Source organism: Aspergillus pseudonomiae (genome assembly GCF_009193645.1).
Source record: "Aspergillus pseudonomiae strain CBS 119388 unplaced genomic scaffold BDV37scaffold_116, whole genome shotgun sequence".
NCBI lineage: Eukaryota > Fungi > Ascomycota > Eurotiomycetes > Eurotiales > Aspergillaceae > Aspergillus > Aspergillus pseudonomiae.
Window position 1 is genome coordinate 63695 of NW_022476108.1, and position 16560 is coordinate 80254.

The window sequence follows — 16560 nt, forward strand, 5'->3', positions numbered from 1 at the left end:
GCCAGAACTGACCGATAACAATATACCGAGGGGACTTTTTTTCCTCCGACAGTCTTAGGGTTCGGGGAATAGATTTGCCGGCGGACCGTAATATATGTACTAACTTAGTATGGACAGTGCATCACCTATAGCACGGTATGTACCACGTATTGTACGGTACATACCGAATCAATTATCGTACTTAACGGTCGAACCAACGTCATTTCCATATCGCACTAGGCCAACAGGCGGACCGGACTTCATCAGTACAATATGTGTTGATAATGGGCAACACGAATAGCTCCCATAAGGTATCCGCACAGGATAAGTGAGTCCCATTCTGGCCCTCTTTTATTTCCATGTCCATCTGTTGCTCGCTGCTATAACCATCCGTGAAACATGGCCCTTGTGACTTGACCCTTCCCTTCGAACTACTAACTAACATTCAAGTATTGTGTACTTAGAGCCATTCTTGATTTGAAAATCCAGCGGGACAAGCTCCGTCAGTATGGGAAGCGTATAACGGTCCTCACCGATCGCGAAACTGAGATCGCAAAGGAATGCCTTGCCCGGGATGATCGCAATCGCGCCCTCCTCGCTTTGCGCCGCAAGAAATATCAAGAGTCGCTTCTGATCAAGTCCGAAAAGGAGCTCGATCAATTAGAACAGTTGATTAATCAAGTTGAATTCTCGCTCGTCCAGAAAGATGTCCTCTTTGGGTTACAGCAGGGTACGCAGGTACTACAGGCTATCAACAAAGAGATGGGGGGTATCGAAGGAGTTGAAAAACTAATGGGTGAGACGGAAGAAGCACGGGCGTACCAAGAGGTAAGGACTTCTAGGCCAGCTAATATGTGGAATGTTTGCATGCTGACGTGACGGCGGTGGAACAGGAGATCAGTCAAATGCTCTCGGGGAACCTATCGAACCAGGATGAGGATGAAGTTGAGGATGAGTTGGCTGCGTTACAGCGGGAAACGCAGAGACTGCAGAACCTACCACATGCGCCAAAGTCGAAACTCCCCGAAAGGCCAAACGAGGAAGAAAGCCAGGAAATCCAATACCAAGAAGGCGGCAAAGCCAAGGCGCAATCCGCAATCCCAGCCTAAATTATATGCCATTGTCCCCACACTTCGCTACAGATTGGAGTCATATGTGAAATACCAAAAGCGATTCTGGCGCGGATGGAACTGCCGGATTTATGCCATTCAGTACATCCCTAGTTATCTGCTCTTCCAATAATAGAATTTAAATTGATTTGGGATAGCATTGTCAGCCCAACCCTGATACCGAAAACTCTATTGCGCCGCTTCCTTCACTGCAATCTTGGATTAGTCGGCCATCATCTATGACACATACTCCCTGGCTTGAGGCGGTGGCTCTCTAGAAGCATACAATGTGCATACAATGTGCATACGTGACTCACTGGCCGGGCATGATCCTACCTCCCACGCCAGTGACGCCTTGAATTGCGACGTGGTCACTGGGATTGGCTGCTGCTTCATAGAGAAAGCTGACAGGCTCCCTATTCAAGGCCATAAATTGACCCTTGAACCCAACATAACCAACCTTAGTCACATCCTCATTCCCATCGCTCCAGTTGTCCTCAAAGAACAATGTAATGGAGGTAGTAGCATTCCAGTGAGCGCGGTTCAATGGCAAATCGAAGACATCGGCTCCGGGAACTGGCTGCGGGATCTCCACTGACTGTGTTGGCTTCAGCTCTGAAGCAGTCGCAAAATCTAGATCGTCACGGTTCTTGAACAATTTCAGAGTCTTCGGGGCGGCCGGTGTCGGAGCCGTGTAAATGATTAAAGAATGAACCTTTACTTGGCCAGTGAAGCTGCGTAAAAGGTCAGAGCTTGGAACTATCAGAAGAGAAGGGTAAAGGAATTAAAAAGACGGCAAAGGCAGATAGGAATCATCAGAAGTGAACTTCGGGTGGTAGTTAGGTTGAAAGTATCTTGAGACCGGTCAGAGGAAGGAGGGGTCCAACTTGTAATAGGTGGGGTAAACCAGAGGAGCAAAAAAGAAAAGAAAGAAAAAAATATTTCAAGCTGAGAAGATCACACCACTTACGGGATATACATAAGCAGTTGCTCGTCTGCATCACTTTCAAGCTCCGGTTGGTCATTTAGTCTTTCGGCCCATGTTTTCTGGACAATCGCGGCGCCGGCGTTGGGGGTTGCTTCTATAACTTCGGTTTAGCATTTGTATAGAATAATATAATACCATGTCCGTAACCATGTCGCTCTTACCATTTAGCGTAACGATCGAATCAAACTGGATTTGGGAATAGAGGAGGGATTGGAGAGCTGGGGTGATATCATTTGAATGATCATGTCCATCTTCTCCATGACAATGACTGCCATGATCGTGGTGGTGATCCCCGGGCATACTGGGTTTGAGTATGGTATTGTTGAAAGCCGGTTTTTCTGGCGTAGACCAGAAGATAAATATCACCTGTACTTAGAGTCATGCACTGCACATCGAAAGGTGATTGTGGGGGGTTTTTTCTTACAGAGCTGTGGTGAGAGATAAATTATGTTAATCTTTTAGTTTGTGTGCTAACTTTCCGATTGAATGGATTAGATCCAATGTCACTGTTTTCAAAATTGTTAACCTCGTAAAACCTTTTGAAAAGTACTAAAAGAAACAGATCAAATTCAAGATATATTTTCTGATAAATTCACATTTTTTTTTTTGCTTCTGCTTCTTCTGCTTCTTCTTCTTCTTCTTCCGACCTTCCTACTTTCTTTTCAAACTAAGCATACCTAGTCCATTTCATCTCTTCCTGGGAATGGAGACTGTTACTGTCGTGGCTCAGCACAGCGCACCCTCTCCCCATTTCTCTCTTTCCTCGTCTTCCTTCACATACACCTTGCTTTCTTCTTAAGCGTGGGTTTCAAGCGTAGCCGTAGTAGTCATCTAGAATACACACATCACCTAAACCTCTATGGTCGCCCTGAAACTGGATGGTACCCGGTAGGTTAAGTGCAGTAATCATAGGGTATTTTTGCCCCCAACGAGCCGTACTAAGGAGTTATTAGTTGACTTTGTAATAATTAGGGGCGTACTCCAGAAGCCAGCCCCTTTCGATCTTCGTGATATCCCGAATAAATGTCTTTTCACCTGTTTGCAATATCTCGTGGAAGATGACCCAGTCCGCTTTTCGATTCTAAACTCGGGTTAGTAGGGAAATCGAAAGGTCACAACGATTTCTAAAGAATAGAAACACATACGAACATCAACGAACTGGGGTGAGCATGTAGAGTAAGGCCACCAGTAGCAGACTTGAACGTTCCGTTTGGTTGCATCTTTGCGGCATGTGCAAAATAACCAGCCGTGAGGCACCTCTGGATATTCTCAGGGTATCTACTAGTACTGGAATCTGCCTTAGGGTGGAATGAAGGACCCTCATCTATCCGGATGCCGAAACGTTCGAGGTATCTCTTAAGCTGAGCCCTGATGCTCATTGCCCGTTGCAAGGATCGGTAATTCAAAAGATTGTCTCGGCACCACTTGGGATCTTTCTTCCCTATCGTGATAAAAGCCTGATATACATTCAAATTCGTCAGATGGTCACCCTCTTCAACAGCGAATCTTCTGCGACTGCTCTCTGCCGCCCTTTTATCACCCTCGTGCTGGACCCACACTGATCCCCGTAAGTTGACCATTGCTGCAATTGAAAGTATCTCACTTAGGCAGTTAAACGATTGTGCAGAAAGCAGAGCTTTCGCCATCATAGGGTCCACAGCTACTTCTGCCATCCGCATACCCAGTGGCTTGGTGAGCTTGGCATAATCATCAACGACCCCAAGAGAGTAAAGGAGTTCGAATGCACGTATAACAAGTTCTGCAGGCGGAGGCGTCAAGAAGTCAAAGCGAGCTATGTTATCTATTCCCAACGCCTTAAGCTGCATGATCACAGGGGCAAGATTTGACCGCTGGATTTCTGGGACTGTGGCTTCCAGAAGTTGTTCATAAGCCTGCTGGGTGTAGAGACGGAAGCATTTTCCGGGTTTAGTTCTTCCGGCTCGACCTGCACGTTGAACTGCCGCAGCCTTCGATATTGGGACTGCTGTTAACGTTTCAATGCCAGTACTAGGATCAAAGGCCCTTAACTTTGCGAAACCGCAGTCGACGACATATGCAATGCTGTCAATAGTAACAGAAGCCTCCGCGATGTTCGTTGAAACAATGACTTTGCGTGTATTTTCTGGCGCTGGTTCGAAAACGTACATTTGTTGATCCGTTGGGAGACCGGAATACAGAGGTAGAGCGACTAGTGCCTGTGCTCTAGGATGCAGCGTTGCGACACGTTCTGATATCAACTGTACTGCCGAATCGATTTCTTCACGGCCCGTTAAGAATACCAGAATATCGCCTTCCACTTCTTGTAGATGTATGTCAAAAACGGTTTTTACAGCCCGTTCGACATAGTCTTCTGCGGGTGACTCGAGGAAAAGTATGTCCACAGGGTACATTCGGCCCTCTAGACTGATAATCTTTCCAACATCTCCCCCCTTTCCAACCGAGTCCATCCCGTTCTGGAACTGATCTCCGGCGAAGAAGTGCAAAATATCTTCTGCCTGCAGAGTGGCACTGCTGATGATAATCCTTAGTTCAGGACGCCGCTTCAAAATTTTCTTAAGGATCCCCAAGAGTATGTCAGTGCTTAGAGACCTCTCATGTGCTTCATCCACCATGATTACTGAATAGCGTGACAGTAGTGGGTCTACAAGGGCCTCTCTAAGTAGCATTCCATCTGTTAGGAACTTTATCCTTGTTGATGCAGAGGTCAAGTCCTCAAAGCGAATAGAATAGCCCACCTCCTCGCCAACCCTGCAACGCATTTCCTCAGCCACTCGAGCTGCGACAGTCGTGACTGCAACACGGCGCGGCTACAACAGTTTAGCTTTTATCCCAAATGGACGAGTATTAATGAACTGAGACAGAACGGGAGATACCTGAGTTACTGCTATAGACTTTCCATCTGCACACCATCCTGCTTGGTCTAGATACTGGGGTAGCTGGGTCGTCTTCCCACTTCCAGTTTGCCCAACAACAATTGTAACGGGATATGTGTCAACAAGGTACAGTAAATTTTGCCTATGTCTGGCGATAGGCAGTAGAGCAGCGGGTTTGTACAGTGATGGAATGAAGGCAGATGTGAGGTCTAGCTCCGAAGCCATTCTTAATGGGTGAAGCACTAAAGTTCAGTGACACAGTTGCAATCCGAAGTGTTATCAACCAAACAATATTCTAGTGCCGCCTGACGCAGGTGGCTGAGACATACTGGGTATAAAATCTGCCTATAATACTAACGATTTAGGATAACAAGGTGGACTAGTACATATATGTTCCAAAGTGAAAAACAAAACTGCAACAGGATTAGATAAGCGATGGGTATCCATCACGTGGCCCAACGTCACTGCGCATCGGGAGCTAACCAGGAGCTTCCAATACTCCAGGCTCCAGGCTCCGTCCTCCAGGCTACTACTGTACTATCACCCTTTGCTTTCTACTTGTCAGACTCAACAGCACACTTCCTCTCGTGCTTATCGACGATATCTCAACTACTTTCGATTAAATTTTAATTTAATATTTCAGATTCGGTCAGTTTTGTCATGGCTGACGAAGACAAAACTGTTCGTTTCCGTATCTGTCACCCGTGCATACAAAACACTGACTATTTGATACTAGAATACCAACAAGATTACCCCGGGCCCATATAGTCCGAAGCCAGAGTCTCCTACGACGGCACGCCCGCTGGATTTTGATGATGAACCTCAAGAATCTGGCATCACCTCGGTGTCTGCGGCCGTAGCTCAGCAGAATGCGACAGAAGCTGCCCCGCAAAAACCGCCGCGTCCATTGAGCCCGCAACAACAGTCCGAAACAACCCTCAAAGAAGCGTTCCCTACTATTGAAGTGTCAGTAATCAAGGCAGTCTTGGTAGCCAGCAACTGGGACGTTGAACGCGCTTTCCACGCTCTCCTTGGTTTGTGGATCTTTACCGCTAAAGGTGTCATCGTTGATTATTAATCTGTGTAGGTATGACTGACCCCAGCGCTGCCGAGCAAGATGTTCCTCCTCCAAAGCCACCTCGCCCCTCCGCAACACAAAGGCAGCTGGAAGCAGATGAATTATATGCTCGCCAGCTTGCGGAGCATTACAATCGCCGTGCACCTCAATCCCGCTTGGAGGGTGGTCATCCATATGATCGGACGAGAAGGGACAGTGAGCTGTCGGAGGACAGAGAATATAGTTTTTTTGAAGGTATCGTTATTGATGGCTTAGGAATATCTTCATGGTTTACTAATGGTCGTAGATGATCTTCCGGTGATCCGTGACAACATCCGCAAAGGATTTCTAGAGACCCAAACGAAAGTTAACTCGTGGGTTCAAAACCTAAAGAAAAGACTTGATGGCGAAGATCAGGATGGGGCTCCGTCCAGTCAGGGCTATCGCAATGAGAGTGATGGCCAGACAAGGAGAAGCGGAGAGCTGGGCCGTCGTAGCGGGGATCGCGAACGCTATGACGCAGACCCCCGGGTTCTAAGTGACGATTTTTCAGCCCTCGAAATGAGAGATACAGAAGGTTTGTCTCGTTAAAGGCTTCCTTGATTCACTATGGCAGCTGTACTGACTTCTGGGATAGCTCCTCCACCAAGGCCACCAAGGCCGCTTGCCAATCCTAGCCTCTACAAGACCTCGTCGTCTTCACCAGACAGACGTAAAGTGTCTTTCCAAGAGGGTCCGCCCACTGAAATCGGGGGCAATCTTTACGATGCATCCGAATCGTCTAGATTTTCTCCTGCGGGTGGCAAACCAAGCAAATGGCAACCATTGTCTACTGTTGAGCCTTCTCCTGTTGGAGATCATGATCCATTTAGCCTAGGCGATAGCGAGGATGAAAAAGATACCAAGCCTAAGGATCAGACTCCCGCCGATGGGGGTGACCGTATCAAGACAGCCACAGCCGAGGCGATTTCTGGCGAGCTGCCTTCCGCATCAAAAGCAGATAAGAAGGCAGATGGTGGAAAGTCTTAACGCCGTGTCAGCAGTATGCTTTTTTTTTTATCTCCTCTTCATTTCATACGCGGTCATGTTATGCCTTTCCGTACTTCTTCAGAATTGACGCCTAGAGTTTACAATGATACCAGAGATTGCAGCACAATACCAAAGCTGATTTAACATACATAAATGTGTCAATACAATGAAGCAAAACACCACAATGTAACGAGTTCTTTGTTGTAACTATACTTCCAATGTCTGGAAAGAGGGTATCACTGAATTAAAGCCGCGTAAGGGAATTAGAGAAGAGAAGAAGACGCAAGGTCAGAACTGCATCTATTCACCAAGGTCATTCTCATTCGTGGTGAGCCGTGGAGCGGCTGTGGCTTCTTTTCTCAAGTCCTTTATGATCGTCTGAGCATTTAAAGGGGAATGTTAGCACTCTAGCGCCTAAAGGAGAGAAGATGTATTGGAAGCCCGAAACTCACAGCAAGGGCGTCCGGGTTGACGCCGTTCTCGATGAGTGAGACGCAAAGGGAAAGATCAGTTCTGTCTAAAGCCGTGTTCTACATATCCAGTGGATCAGATAGTCAGGACGGAGGTGAAAAATATAGCAATACGAAAGACAACGCCATGGGAAAGAATGGATCTCTCACATACAAGAAGTGTAGAGATCTCGTGAAGAATGTCAATAACTTCGCGTGCCGCCTGACGCTTGTCGTCGGGTTGAGAAGGCATTTTTAGAATTCGATGTGCCCAAAAAGAGTAGGAGGGAACAAAGAAGAAAAAAATTAAGCACTAAAACTAGAATAAAATACTGGGGTTTGAAGTATTGGCAGCAATGTCAGATATGCGCTAGAGATGGTGAACTACTTTGGAGAGGTCCAGTTCGAAATACCCGGCCAATGGATAGATGCAATCCAGTCACGAAGGTCAGCTGATTGGTCACGGCCACCACCGGCAAAAGGTCCATGGTGGAACTCCGGGCCAAGGAACTTTAGTTCTTTATGTATAGATTTTAGAGTACTCCGTGCGCAATAAGTGGACTACTACTAACTATGGTACTTCTGTCCAGCGGTGGGGAGAGTTGTCACGCGTACGATTGGTTCCTGGCGATCGGAGGATTTCCCTGCATGGATGGACGGATCTACTATTCCGTACAGATATTCGCTTTCGCGATGAACAAATCGCTGCCTGCCAAAATACCCTATCTTGATGCCCTATCGGGCTATCGAGACGCGCCACGCCTCTCCAGCTTATCTCTAACAATCTAGAATGTAGGTCCCGGAGGGATCTTCAGGAATGTGGAATAGGGAATTGAACATATCAGACATCCATTCCTTGGAAAGGAGCCACGCATTCGAGGTTCTCACTCAGATTACACGCATCGAGAAGAAGCCGCTCCCCACCAATGAGGCTTTGGGATCCAGTGAAAAACTCTGGGAGAAGAAGCCGAATACGAGAGTCTTGTATGCGACAAGTGTGGAACTGGATGCATGCTTCCCTTTAGTCGCTTGTCTATGTTCAACATGAAGGACAAGCACTGTCACACGAACTCTTGTATAGGAAGTCATTATCGACAAGGCGTCGAGATGAAATTACTGGGTTATATTCGACAATATCTGCAATAGGAGGCTGCTAGAATATCCAGTTATGCGTGGACAAGGCTAGAACCCCATCCCGATGCCTGTGTCTCTAGCTTGGATTCGAAGAACGTGAGTAAATCGCCAATTGCTACGCGCCAGGGCGCTCAGATCAGAGAGATACTCGACCTCAGTCGTGGCGCTTGACGTGTAGACCTATCATTCTCCGATACATCTACCTCTGTTAGCCCCCTTCGAGGAATGGTACTCTCAAGGGCACCTTTTTTTCTCTCCTCCCTTAGTTTTTAACTTTAGGAAGGGACAAACACGTATGATTGCTGACATTCTTCGCCTACCAACCCCTCAAGTACTCGAAGGAGTCAAGCCCTACCGGAAGTTCTGCTCGGGGTACCTCCTTGGCTCCCACAAGCCATGCCCCTTGCATGACTGTGCATTTCGCGAAGTGTGCTTTATCGCGCGCCAGTTACTGCTGTTATTACTCTTCGCCGATTGTTCGCCATAATTTAGTGACGTCAAAGATATCTAGGTATGGCTCGGATGAAGGGGCCTCACGAATCGCGCTTCTCCTGTGCTTTGACTAACCCTTAGGCGCGATCACCGGGGAGAATGGGAGTCCCTATTCCAAGGATAGACAGACATATTCTCCCATGTCCATTTCAGGTTCTTCTTACAACTTATTTTCTACTCTTCAACTAATTTTCGCGCCACCCAAATGGTCGCCAGAATATCTCCTGGGTGGACAACAGAATATTTGCCTGTTCTATCGATCAAGTATCGTTTAGAACAGTTCTGTCTATCTCGAAGACATGGCGCTTATCTGGTTGATTATCCTTGGTTTTACGTGGATTGTTGATGCAAAGTTGGTTTCAAACTACCCAATCAATTCACAGCTGCCACCTGTGGCACGGGTCGCACAACGATATCAGTTTGTTTTTTCCCAGGGCACATTCGGTGGGAGCGACTCGGAAACAACATATTCCCTCTCAAACGCCCCATCATGGCTTCGGGTGGATAGCAAAAGTCGCACTTTATTCGGCACACCTGGGGGGAAAGATGAGGGGACAGTGAAATTTGATCTTGTAGCATCGGATGAATCAGAGTCAGCAAGTATGGAAGTCACTCTCATCGTGACAGAAGATGATGGACCAAAACCTGGAAAGCCATTGCTTCCTCAGCTCGAAGCGATTGCCGCGACATCCGCTCCATCAACAATCCTGATTCATTCTGGGGACGCCTTTGACATATCTTTCGATTATGACACCTTTACCAACACTCGCCCTTCCACCGTGTACTATGGGACATCTCCAGACAATACCCCGCTACCTTCCTGGGTGGGATTTGACCAGTCAAATCTTCGATTTTCAGGTGTTGCACCTAATACTGGGCCTCAAACTTTCGCTTTTAGCCTTGTCGCCTCAGATGTGGCTGGTTTCAGCGCAGCCGCCATGAATTTTGATATGACTGTCAGCCCGCATATTCTCTCATTCAACCAAAGTGTGCAGACTTTCTTCGTTAGCAGAGGAGAGCAGTTTACCAGCCCTCGGTTCAAGGAGGCGTTGAGATTAGATGGGCGAGAACCGGCAAATGCTGATTTGACTGATATCCAAACAGACTCTCCTTCTTGGATAGAGTTTGACAACACTACTCTCTCATTCACAGGGACTCCACCGGTTGATGTGGCGGATGAAAATATCACTATTTCCGTCACAGACAGGTATCAAGATATAGCAAGGCTTATCGTTAGTCTGCAATACTCCCAATTCTTTCACGATATAGCTGAATGCGATGCGGTCATCGGAAGCTACTTCTATTTTGTTTTTGACAATACAGTCCTGACCAATGATTCCGTTCAACTTGAAGTCGACCTGGGAACTCAGCTCCCATGGCTGCAGTACAATTCCGATAACAAAACTCTTTACGGCCTTGTTCCAGCTGATTTCAGCCCGAACAAATATACAGTCAAGCTTTCCGCTCATGAGGGGACCGCAGAAGATACCAAGAAATTTGCAATTAATATCTTGGACAAAGCAAATTCTCCTGGTCAAGGGGCAGACAAGCCCGGAGGCTCCGAGGGAATCCATGGAAAGAAAGCCGGAATAATTGCTATTTCGGTCGTAATTCCTTTTGCCTTTTTAATGAGTCTTTTGCTTCTTTTTTGTTGCTGGCGCCGCAAGCGCAGGACACATGAAGAAGAACAGCTGTCGAAGGAGAAAGCACCAGACTCAAATGGCTCAGAGCTACCATGTTGTCAGCCCTCTGAAGAAACCACCCAATACAATCTCTCTAAACTGACCAGAGATTCCCCGGAACTAGCCTCGAACCCACCAAAACTGGAACTAGGGCCTTTGTGGGACACAAGTCCCTTGGACGGCGGTGAACAGGGACGACCTATCGAAGGCAGGACAGACACACTTTCCGCTTCGACCATTGATTGGGATATCGCACCATTAAAAGTATCTGAACCGGAAAAGGAGAAACAGGTCGACGATATTGCCATTCCACCTAAGCGGCTGTCGTTCCAGAACAGTCCGCCTATGCGCAGGCGAACTACCACTAATTCACGAAAGCGAGAACCTCTCAAACCAATCCAACCAAGGAGATCGTTGAAGCGAAACTCGGTGCACTCATCCAAATCAAAAAGGTACTCCAAACGTTCTAGTGGGATATCATCTGTTTCATCAGGACTTCCCGTAAGGCTTAGCGGTGCAGGGCACGGTGCCGGTGGCTTCGGACCTCCTGGACATGGAGTAGTCAGAGTGTCATGGCAAAATACGCATGCATCTTTCCAAAGCGACGAAAGCGGCGTTGGGAATCTAGCACCTTTGTTTCCTCGGCCCCCACCTCGCGCAAGAGGTAGTGTAGAGCTTTCAAAGCGGATGAGCTTACGAACTGTTGAGCCTGACACATTGACAATTTCGGAGGCTGATTCTTTGGAGGCCTTCGTTCACAGTAGGGCGAAGAACCGAAACTCGTCCAACCCCATGTTCTCCGGTCAGTTTGGCCGCAGAACATCTTCAGGTCTTCGTGCGCTGGAGAGAGCTCGAAGCACAGCTAGCCGCACTGATACTTTGTATAGCTCCAGTTGCTATGATGACTACAGACGATCCATACATGAACGTCCGTGGTCTACGGCAATGTCTGCCTCTATCTATACGGATGACAACCGACAGTCTACGTATTTAGAATCTCTGTCCGAAGAATCCCTGAATGTACGGCCATTGGCTTCAATGGCCAGAGGACTGAGCCAATCAAGCCTGGCCCAGAACTACTCGGAGGCAATAGGACCGCTTCCTCGGTTGCTCAGCGAAATAAGCCTTGCCAGTGCGCGGCACGCTGAGTCGCATGAAGTGCACGACGACTTAGGGGGCCCGCAACATATCGGTGAACGTCAAATCCATGAAGCAGGGTGGCAGGCCTAACGCGACTTCACTCCTGCAAAGCGAAGGTGCTGGCGCTAGTCCGCAGACACTGCGTACGAGTCCGTCAACCTCGTCCATCAAATTTGACGGTAAGGTTTAACGGGCAAGTCTGATTCGGCAAGCGGCTCGGGAAACAGGAGGGAAGCGAGGCCTGCAGAGGGAGCTAACTGAAAGCGGGAGGAATTACAGATGAAGTCTTTTATGTGAGCAGTACCCTTGTGCTGTATATAGTTGTCGTTTTGCGCGCTGTGTTGTTGGCCCATTGCATTCTCCATCATGATATCCTTGTTATTCATGTACAAGTACCTTTTATGTTTCATATATCGCTGATATTCATACCCAGGGGGCCAGATAAAAGCAGTTATAGTATCGTAGTAGTAACATGTTAGTAGATAATCTATGTACCTCAATTGTGTCATCATCTAAATATGTCGTGATCACGTGTCGTGCCCTTATCATGTCTTCAACGCAGGCTAGCGGCGTCGATCGGGGCCGCTGCTCCCCATTCCGTTCAGCGGACGCCGAACTGAAAGCTACGCAGAATTGTCCACTTTGATTTCTGCTGTATCCCCTTGTCACTATTCAATGCTCCGTAGAAAGGATTCTACATGAATCGTTGAATGCTTCTGACTCGGGGGTGCTTTATGGGATACCTACTCCGACCACTTTTACTCTGGTCTTTTCCCACCTCTTTTCAATTGCACTGCGACTGTCTATATTTGAGTTACTCTACTTTCCCTTTGATTCGGTCATAGTCATGGCGGCGCAGGCGGCTCTCATCGCCGATACAATCGTTGGTATGAAAAGGGCTTTACGCAAAGAAAATGACTGTAAGTCTTACTGCTTCCCTTTACTTCTCGTTTTCCAGCCATACCTCTCTAACTCAGGCTTTTGATTGTAGTCTCAGGCCCGGATGATCCTATCGCTCAGCCGACAAACCGAGGCAACAAGCTACGGACAAACGCTAAACATGTGCGGGAGGGTGCGCTGGGGTATATCCAGCCGGAAGACCTTTATAAGCAGGTAGGCACCGCTCCGCGGCCATTGAAGGTCCCTCCAGGGTGTCCTCACTTCTTCGTTCTAGGCCGGAATAAGACCTCAGCGGCTGATATTCATTATGTCTTGCACAGAAAATTGATCATGCTGGGTACACTCGCTATATTCTACAGCCCAACCCGGTGCGCTACGACTCTGAGGGGGATGAGCTAGACGAGGATGATGAAGACTCTGAGGCAGATGCCGCTGCGGCGGAAGAGAATCCATTTTCTGAGATCGTATTAGAGAGTTAGTATCTCGTTTCCCCATTACAGATGATTCATAACCTTCCCGAACGACTGATGCGAATGTGCTTACTAGATTTCCTGTGCCCATTAAAACATCCATCGGAATTACCTACCCACCCTTCCTTGTCCCATGCCTATACATCAAATGCTCTCTCGAACATGACCAAGGCCATTGAGGCTAAACTACGCCAGGAAAGGGCGCTTTTATGGCGTGCGCGGAACCTCCACAGACTGTTCCTTGGCGATAGCTCTTGGATGCCATGTGGAACAGTTGAAACTCCCGAAGACAGATGGATCTTTGAGCCTCGGCTTGTCACCCCGGGCCACAAATCTCCAGTCGGCCAAAATGAACAGACCGGAGTTCCCAGTCCGACGAGAGTAGAAATGACAGGTCGTAGCCATGGGTCACATAATTTTGTTCCAATTGTCAGGACATCAAATGAGGCCCAGACAGCGGAAAGTAAGGACACCCAAAGTTCCCATACTGCAGAACAAAACATTGAAATGGCTGGTGTTCACAATCATGAGATGGAGGGTGGTGGCCCTACGAATAACCATGAGCAGACAAGAGAGCTCAAGTCCGAAGAGGTTGAGACTCCCGTTGGAAACCTTCCCCAGCATCTAGACATTGTTGAAGGGACCACCAGTGAAGCAGTGAACTCACACTTGGAACGCAGTCAAATATCTGACGGCGATGGGCTCCATGGAAACAGAAAAGGAATTGCGAATGATCGAACTGACTCAGGAAACGAGAACATCGATACGGCCTATGAGGGTCCCGGAAATGTCCATGGTGATGAAACGGACAAAGATGAAGAGATGCAAGACGGGTTTTCCCCCGAGCCACCTCGACGGATGACGACTCGAGCTCAGGCTAATGCAGCAAATCCACAAGAGGATGAATCAGATCACTTCCTATCATCTCCTTCCTCTGACACCCTCAGCTCACTTCCTATACCACACCCTCTCTTTCTCGTGCCTGACTCTATCCGTTCAGATCCCAATCTTGGTCTGTCGTCCATGGAAGCCGAAGATACACGACGACTCCTGTGGTCATATGTGCAGAAACAGGAGGAGACTGTTAGGGGATTCGAGCACATGTTGGAATGCCTGCTTCGAGCTTGTCGTATGAAAGATGATGTGCTCGAGTGGTGCAAAGCGGAAGGCCATGTGGGCGAAATGAGTGACGGAGAAGACTGGTATGACCGGGAAAGATGGGGACTGGCGGAAGGCGAAGACCTCAAGAAGGGCGCGGACGAGGATGAGATTGAGATGGTCGAGGAAAGCCGCGCTTCAAACAAAAGAGGCAGAGGCCGGCGAGCATAGATACGATGGCTCACTTCTACAACTCACAATTATCGATGCTGGTTACATAGATCGATGGCTCGGGGCTTGTTGGGTTTTTAGCATTTTCTGATCCTGGCACGAGGCATCTTCGGCAGCCGTCAGCAGCTACTGCCATGGCTTCTGTATGACTCAGAGATCTCTATGAGATACGAAGCATTATCTTTATATTTACCGGATACTCATCCTAGGGAGTTTGGGGCGTCACAAATGATATCCATGATTTATGCTGTAAAGGAAGGTGTAAAAGCAGGCAGAAATATATTGTCTCTTGATTTCTTTTTGTTCTATGACTACTCTCCATATTCGCCCTCGTATCGTTTGGAACGTGTCTTTCACACATTTTTGTTATATCTTCTCAGGCTTCCTTCCATTGTTGAATCCCACTCTAGCATCTCGATCACGTAGTTCCTAGCCCCCCGCGGGGCTGTGTCTATCTATTCCCTCCCGACTGACATGGATTGATGGTTGTTGAAAGTCCAAAGACTCAATCCTGTAAGTGTTGGCCTCGCCTTTGGTCGCAGCTTGTACTGGCCGCGGTACCATAGCACTTTTACTGGCTCTTGCCGCCTTGCTTGGCCTTTGCACGTTCGCGCTCGCGCTTGGCATAGATCTCAGCAGTGAAAGGACTACAGAATCGTGGGTCAGTGGGCACGGCATGGATGCTTCGAAGAGATATAGGGGCATGTTGCGTAAGGGCAGGAATCCAAGGAAAAGTATAGCAGACTTACTCCTCCCACTGAAGAGCAAACCAGTACAGAATGAACACCTCGGCGGTCAGGAGGATTCCGGCAACTTTGCCCTTGTAAAGTGCGACACCCAGGAAATTCAGAGTGCTTCCCCAATACATAGGGGAGCCAGTGACATTGAAAGGGAAGCCGGTGACGGGAGCATCCATGAGAATACCAAAATAATCTCCGAGGTAGGTTCCGGTGACGCCTAGGGCATACATGCTGGAAAGAACGAGAACGGATCCCACAGCGAACAAGACGCCGCCGAGAATTGGTTGGTGCACAGGGGCATAATAGGGCTGGTCTTCCAGGGCCAACTGATACACATGGTCGCGCACGATTCCCAGGGTAAAGATAGCGATTGCGAGGAAGTAACAACCGTAATATGGATTACCGAATATACGAGTCAGGTAGTGTTTCCGATACTCTACAAAAGATGGCGAAAGATTTAGAACATGAGCCTTCTATACTGAAGAATGAATTGGGCTCGTAAATTGAGGTTTAGTAGTGAAAGGGCGGGAGGAAGCCTTGACCAACCGGCACGGGCAACAATGCTGATGAAGGAAAGCCGTGGTCAGCCAACAGTCTCTAGGAGTAATTCAGAGAGCCGAGGAATTCATCAAGAGAACAAACAGCGAGAAACACCTACTTCCAAAAGATTGGGTTGAAAGCGATGGAGAGTGCAGCCCCTATGAGATCAGCCAGCCGAGTTGAGAATCACATGCGTGCGTACAGAGGAGAGTTAAGACGTACACTTGAAGGACGATTGAGATACGTCGATGAAATTTGAAAGAGTAGTCATTGTGTGGAAAGGTCCAGGCCCAGGGTAAGGATGAGATACAGAAAACTGAAAGGTAGAAGTGGAGGACGAAGAGAGATTTTGGGTGAGGTGTTGTTGTTGTTGGTTGGGGAAAGTGGAGAGAGATAAATACTACTAGGACAAAAAAAAAAAAAAAAAAGAAAAAGACGACAGCTAAAGCGGCATGACGTCTTTGCTCTTCTCCGCAAATACGAGATTGGTAGAGACTGAAAGCGGTGCGTATTGGGATTGGTACAGCAATACTACTTGTACTAGGTACACGTATTAGTAAGTGTACTCTGTACTAGTACTAGTAGCGGGGACTACATACGATAGGCGGTACGTACTGTCATTTCACCCCGGGACCTCGGGATCAACCCA

At 47.9% G+C, this 16560-nt stretch overlaps 8 protein-coding genes across 8 annotated transcripts; 4 read left to right on the plus strand and 4 right to left on the minus strand.

Moving 5' to 3' along the window:
• The first annotated feature begins 109 nt into the window (after positions 1-109).
• Positions 110-1237, plus strand: BDV37DRAFT_25795 (ESCRT-III subunit protein VPS20). The gene is made up of 3 exons (XM_032082998.1): positions 110-307; positions 444-807; positions 873-1237. Exons 1-3 carry the CDS (start codon positions 264-266, stop codon positions 1086-1088), a joined length of 624 nt encoding a protein of 207 aa, XP_031935925.1. The 5' UTR covers positions 110-263; the 3' UTR covers positions 1089-1237.
• Positions 1238-1311: 74 nt separating this feature from the next.
• BDV37DRAFT_25818 (PITH domain-containing protein) lies at positions 1312-2873 on the minus strand. The gene is made up of 4 exons (XM_032083016.1): positions 2754-2873; positions 2238-2582; positions 2059-2170; positions 1312-1822 (listed from the first exon to the last, which is right to left on the minus strand). The coding sequence occupies exons 2-4, from the start codon at positions 2374-2376 to the stop codon at positions 1402-1404; spliced, it is 672 nt and encodes a 223-aa protein (XP_031935926.1). The 5' UTR covers positions 2377-2582; positions 2754-2873; the 3' UTR covers positions 1312-1401.
• Positions 2614-5288, minus strand: BDV37DRAFT_262981 (putative ATP dependent RNA helicase). The gene is made up of 3 exons (XM_032083492.1): positions 4950-5288; positions 3222-4883; positions 2614-3157 (listed from the first exon to the last, which is right to left on the minus strand). Exons 1-3 carry the CDS (start codon positions 5172-5174, stop codon positions 3026-3028), a joined length of 2019 nt encoding a protein of 672 aa, XP_031935927.1. The 5' UTR covers positions 5175-5288; the 3' UTR covers positions 2614-3025.
• Positions 5289-5371: 83 nt separating this feature from the next.
• On the plus strand, positions 5372-7682 carry BDV37DRAFT_262986 (CUE domain-containing protein). Its single transcript, XM_032083493.1, has 6 exons — positions 5372-5630; positions 5686-5983; positions 6037-6261; positions 6314-6583; positions 6644-7565; positions 7660-7682. Exons 1-5 carry the CDS (start codon positions 5610-5612, stop codon positions 7033-7035), a joined length of 1206 nt encoding a protein of 401 aa, XP_031935928.1. The 5' UTR covers positions 5372-5609; the 3' UTR covers positions 7036-7565; positions 7660-7682.
• Positions 7336-7737, minus strand: BDV37DRAFT_288373 (mitotic-spindle organizing protein 1; the record flags this gene model as incomplete). The annotated part of the gene is made up of 3 exons (XM_032088262.1): positions 7336-7413; positions 7488-7565; positions 7660-7737. 3 exons carry the CDS (start codon positions 7735-7737, stop codon positions 7336-7338), a joined length of 234 nt encoding a protein of 77 aa, XP_031935929.1.
• A 1520-nt stretch (positions 7738-9257) lies between these two features.
• BDV37DRAFT_25841 (putative transmembrane glycoprotein) lies at positions 9258-12061 on the plus strand. Its single transcript, XM_032083048.1, has one exon. The coding sequence runs from the start codon at positions 9410-9412 to the stop codon at positions 12020-12022; it is 2613 nt and encodes an 870-aa protein (XP_031935930.1). The 5' UTR covers positions 9258-9409; the 3' UTR covers positions 12023-12061.
• Positions 12062-12829: 768 nt separating this feature from the next.
• BDV37DRAFT_262992 (RXT2-like protein) lies at positions 12830-14900 on the plus strand. Its single transcript, XM_032083494.1, has 2 exons — positions 12830-12852; positions 12924-14900. Exon 2 carries the CDS (start codon positions 13333-13335, stop codon positions 14629-14631), a length of 1299 nt encoding a protein of 432 aa, XP_031935931.1. The 5' UTR covers positions 12830-12852; positions 12924-13332; the 3' UTR covers positions 14632-14900.
• Positions 14894-16305, minus strand: BDV37DRAFT_262998 (bifunctional phosphatidyl-N-methylethanolamine N-methyltransferase/phosphatidyl-N-dimethylethanolamine N-methyltransferase). The gene is made up of 5 exons (XM_032083495.1): positions 16134-16305; positions 16030-16069; positions 15918-15934; positions 15381-15807; positions 14894-15278 (listed from the first exon to the last, which is right to left on the minus strand). Exons 1-5 carry the CDS (start codon positions 16180-16182, stop codon positions 15203-15205), a joined length of 609 nt encoding a protein of 202 aa, XP_031935932.1. The 5' UTR covers positions 16183-16305; the 3' UTR covers positions 14894-15202.
• Between the last annotated feature and the right edge of the window lie 255 nt (positions 16306-16560).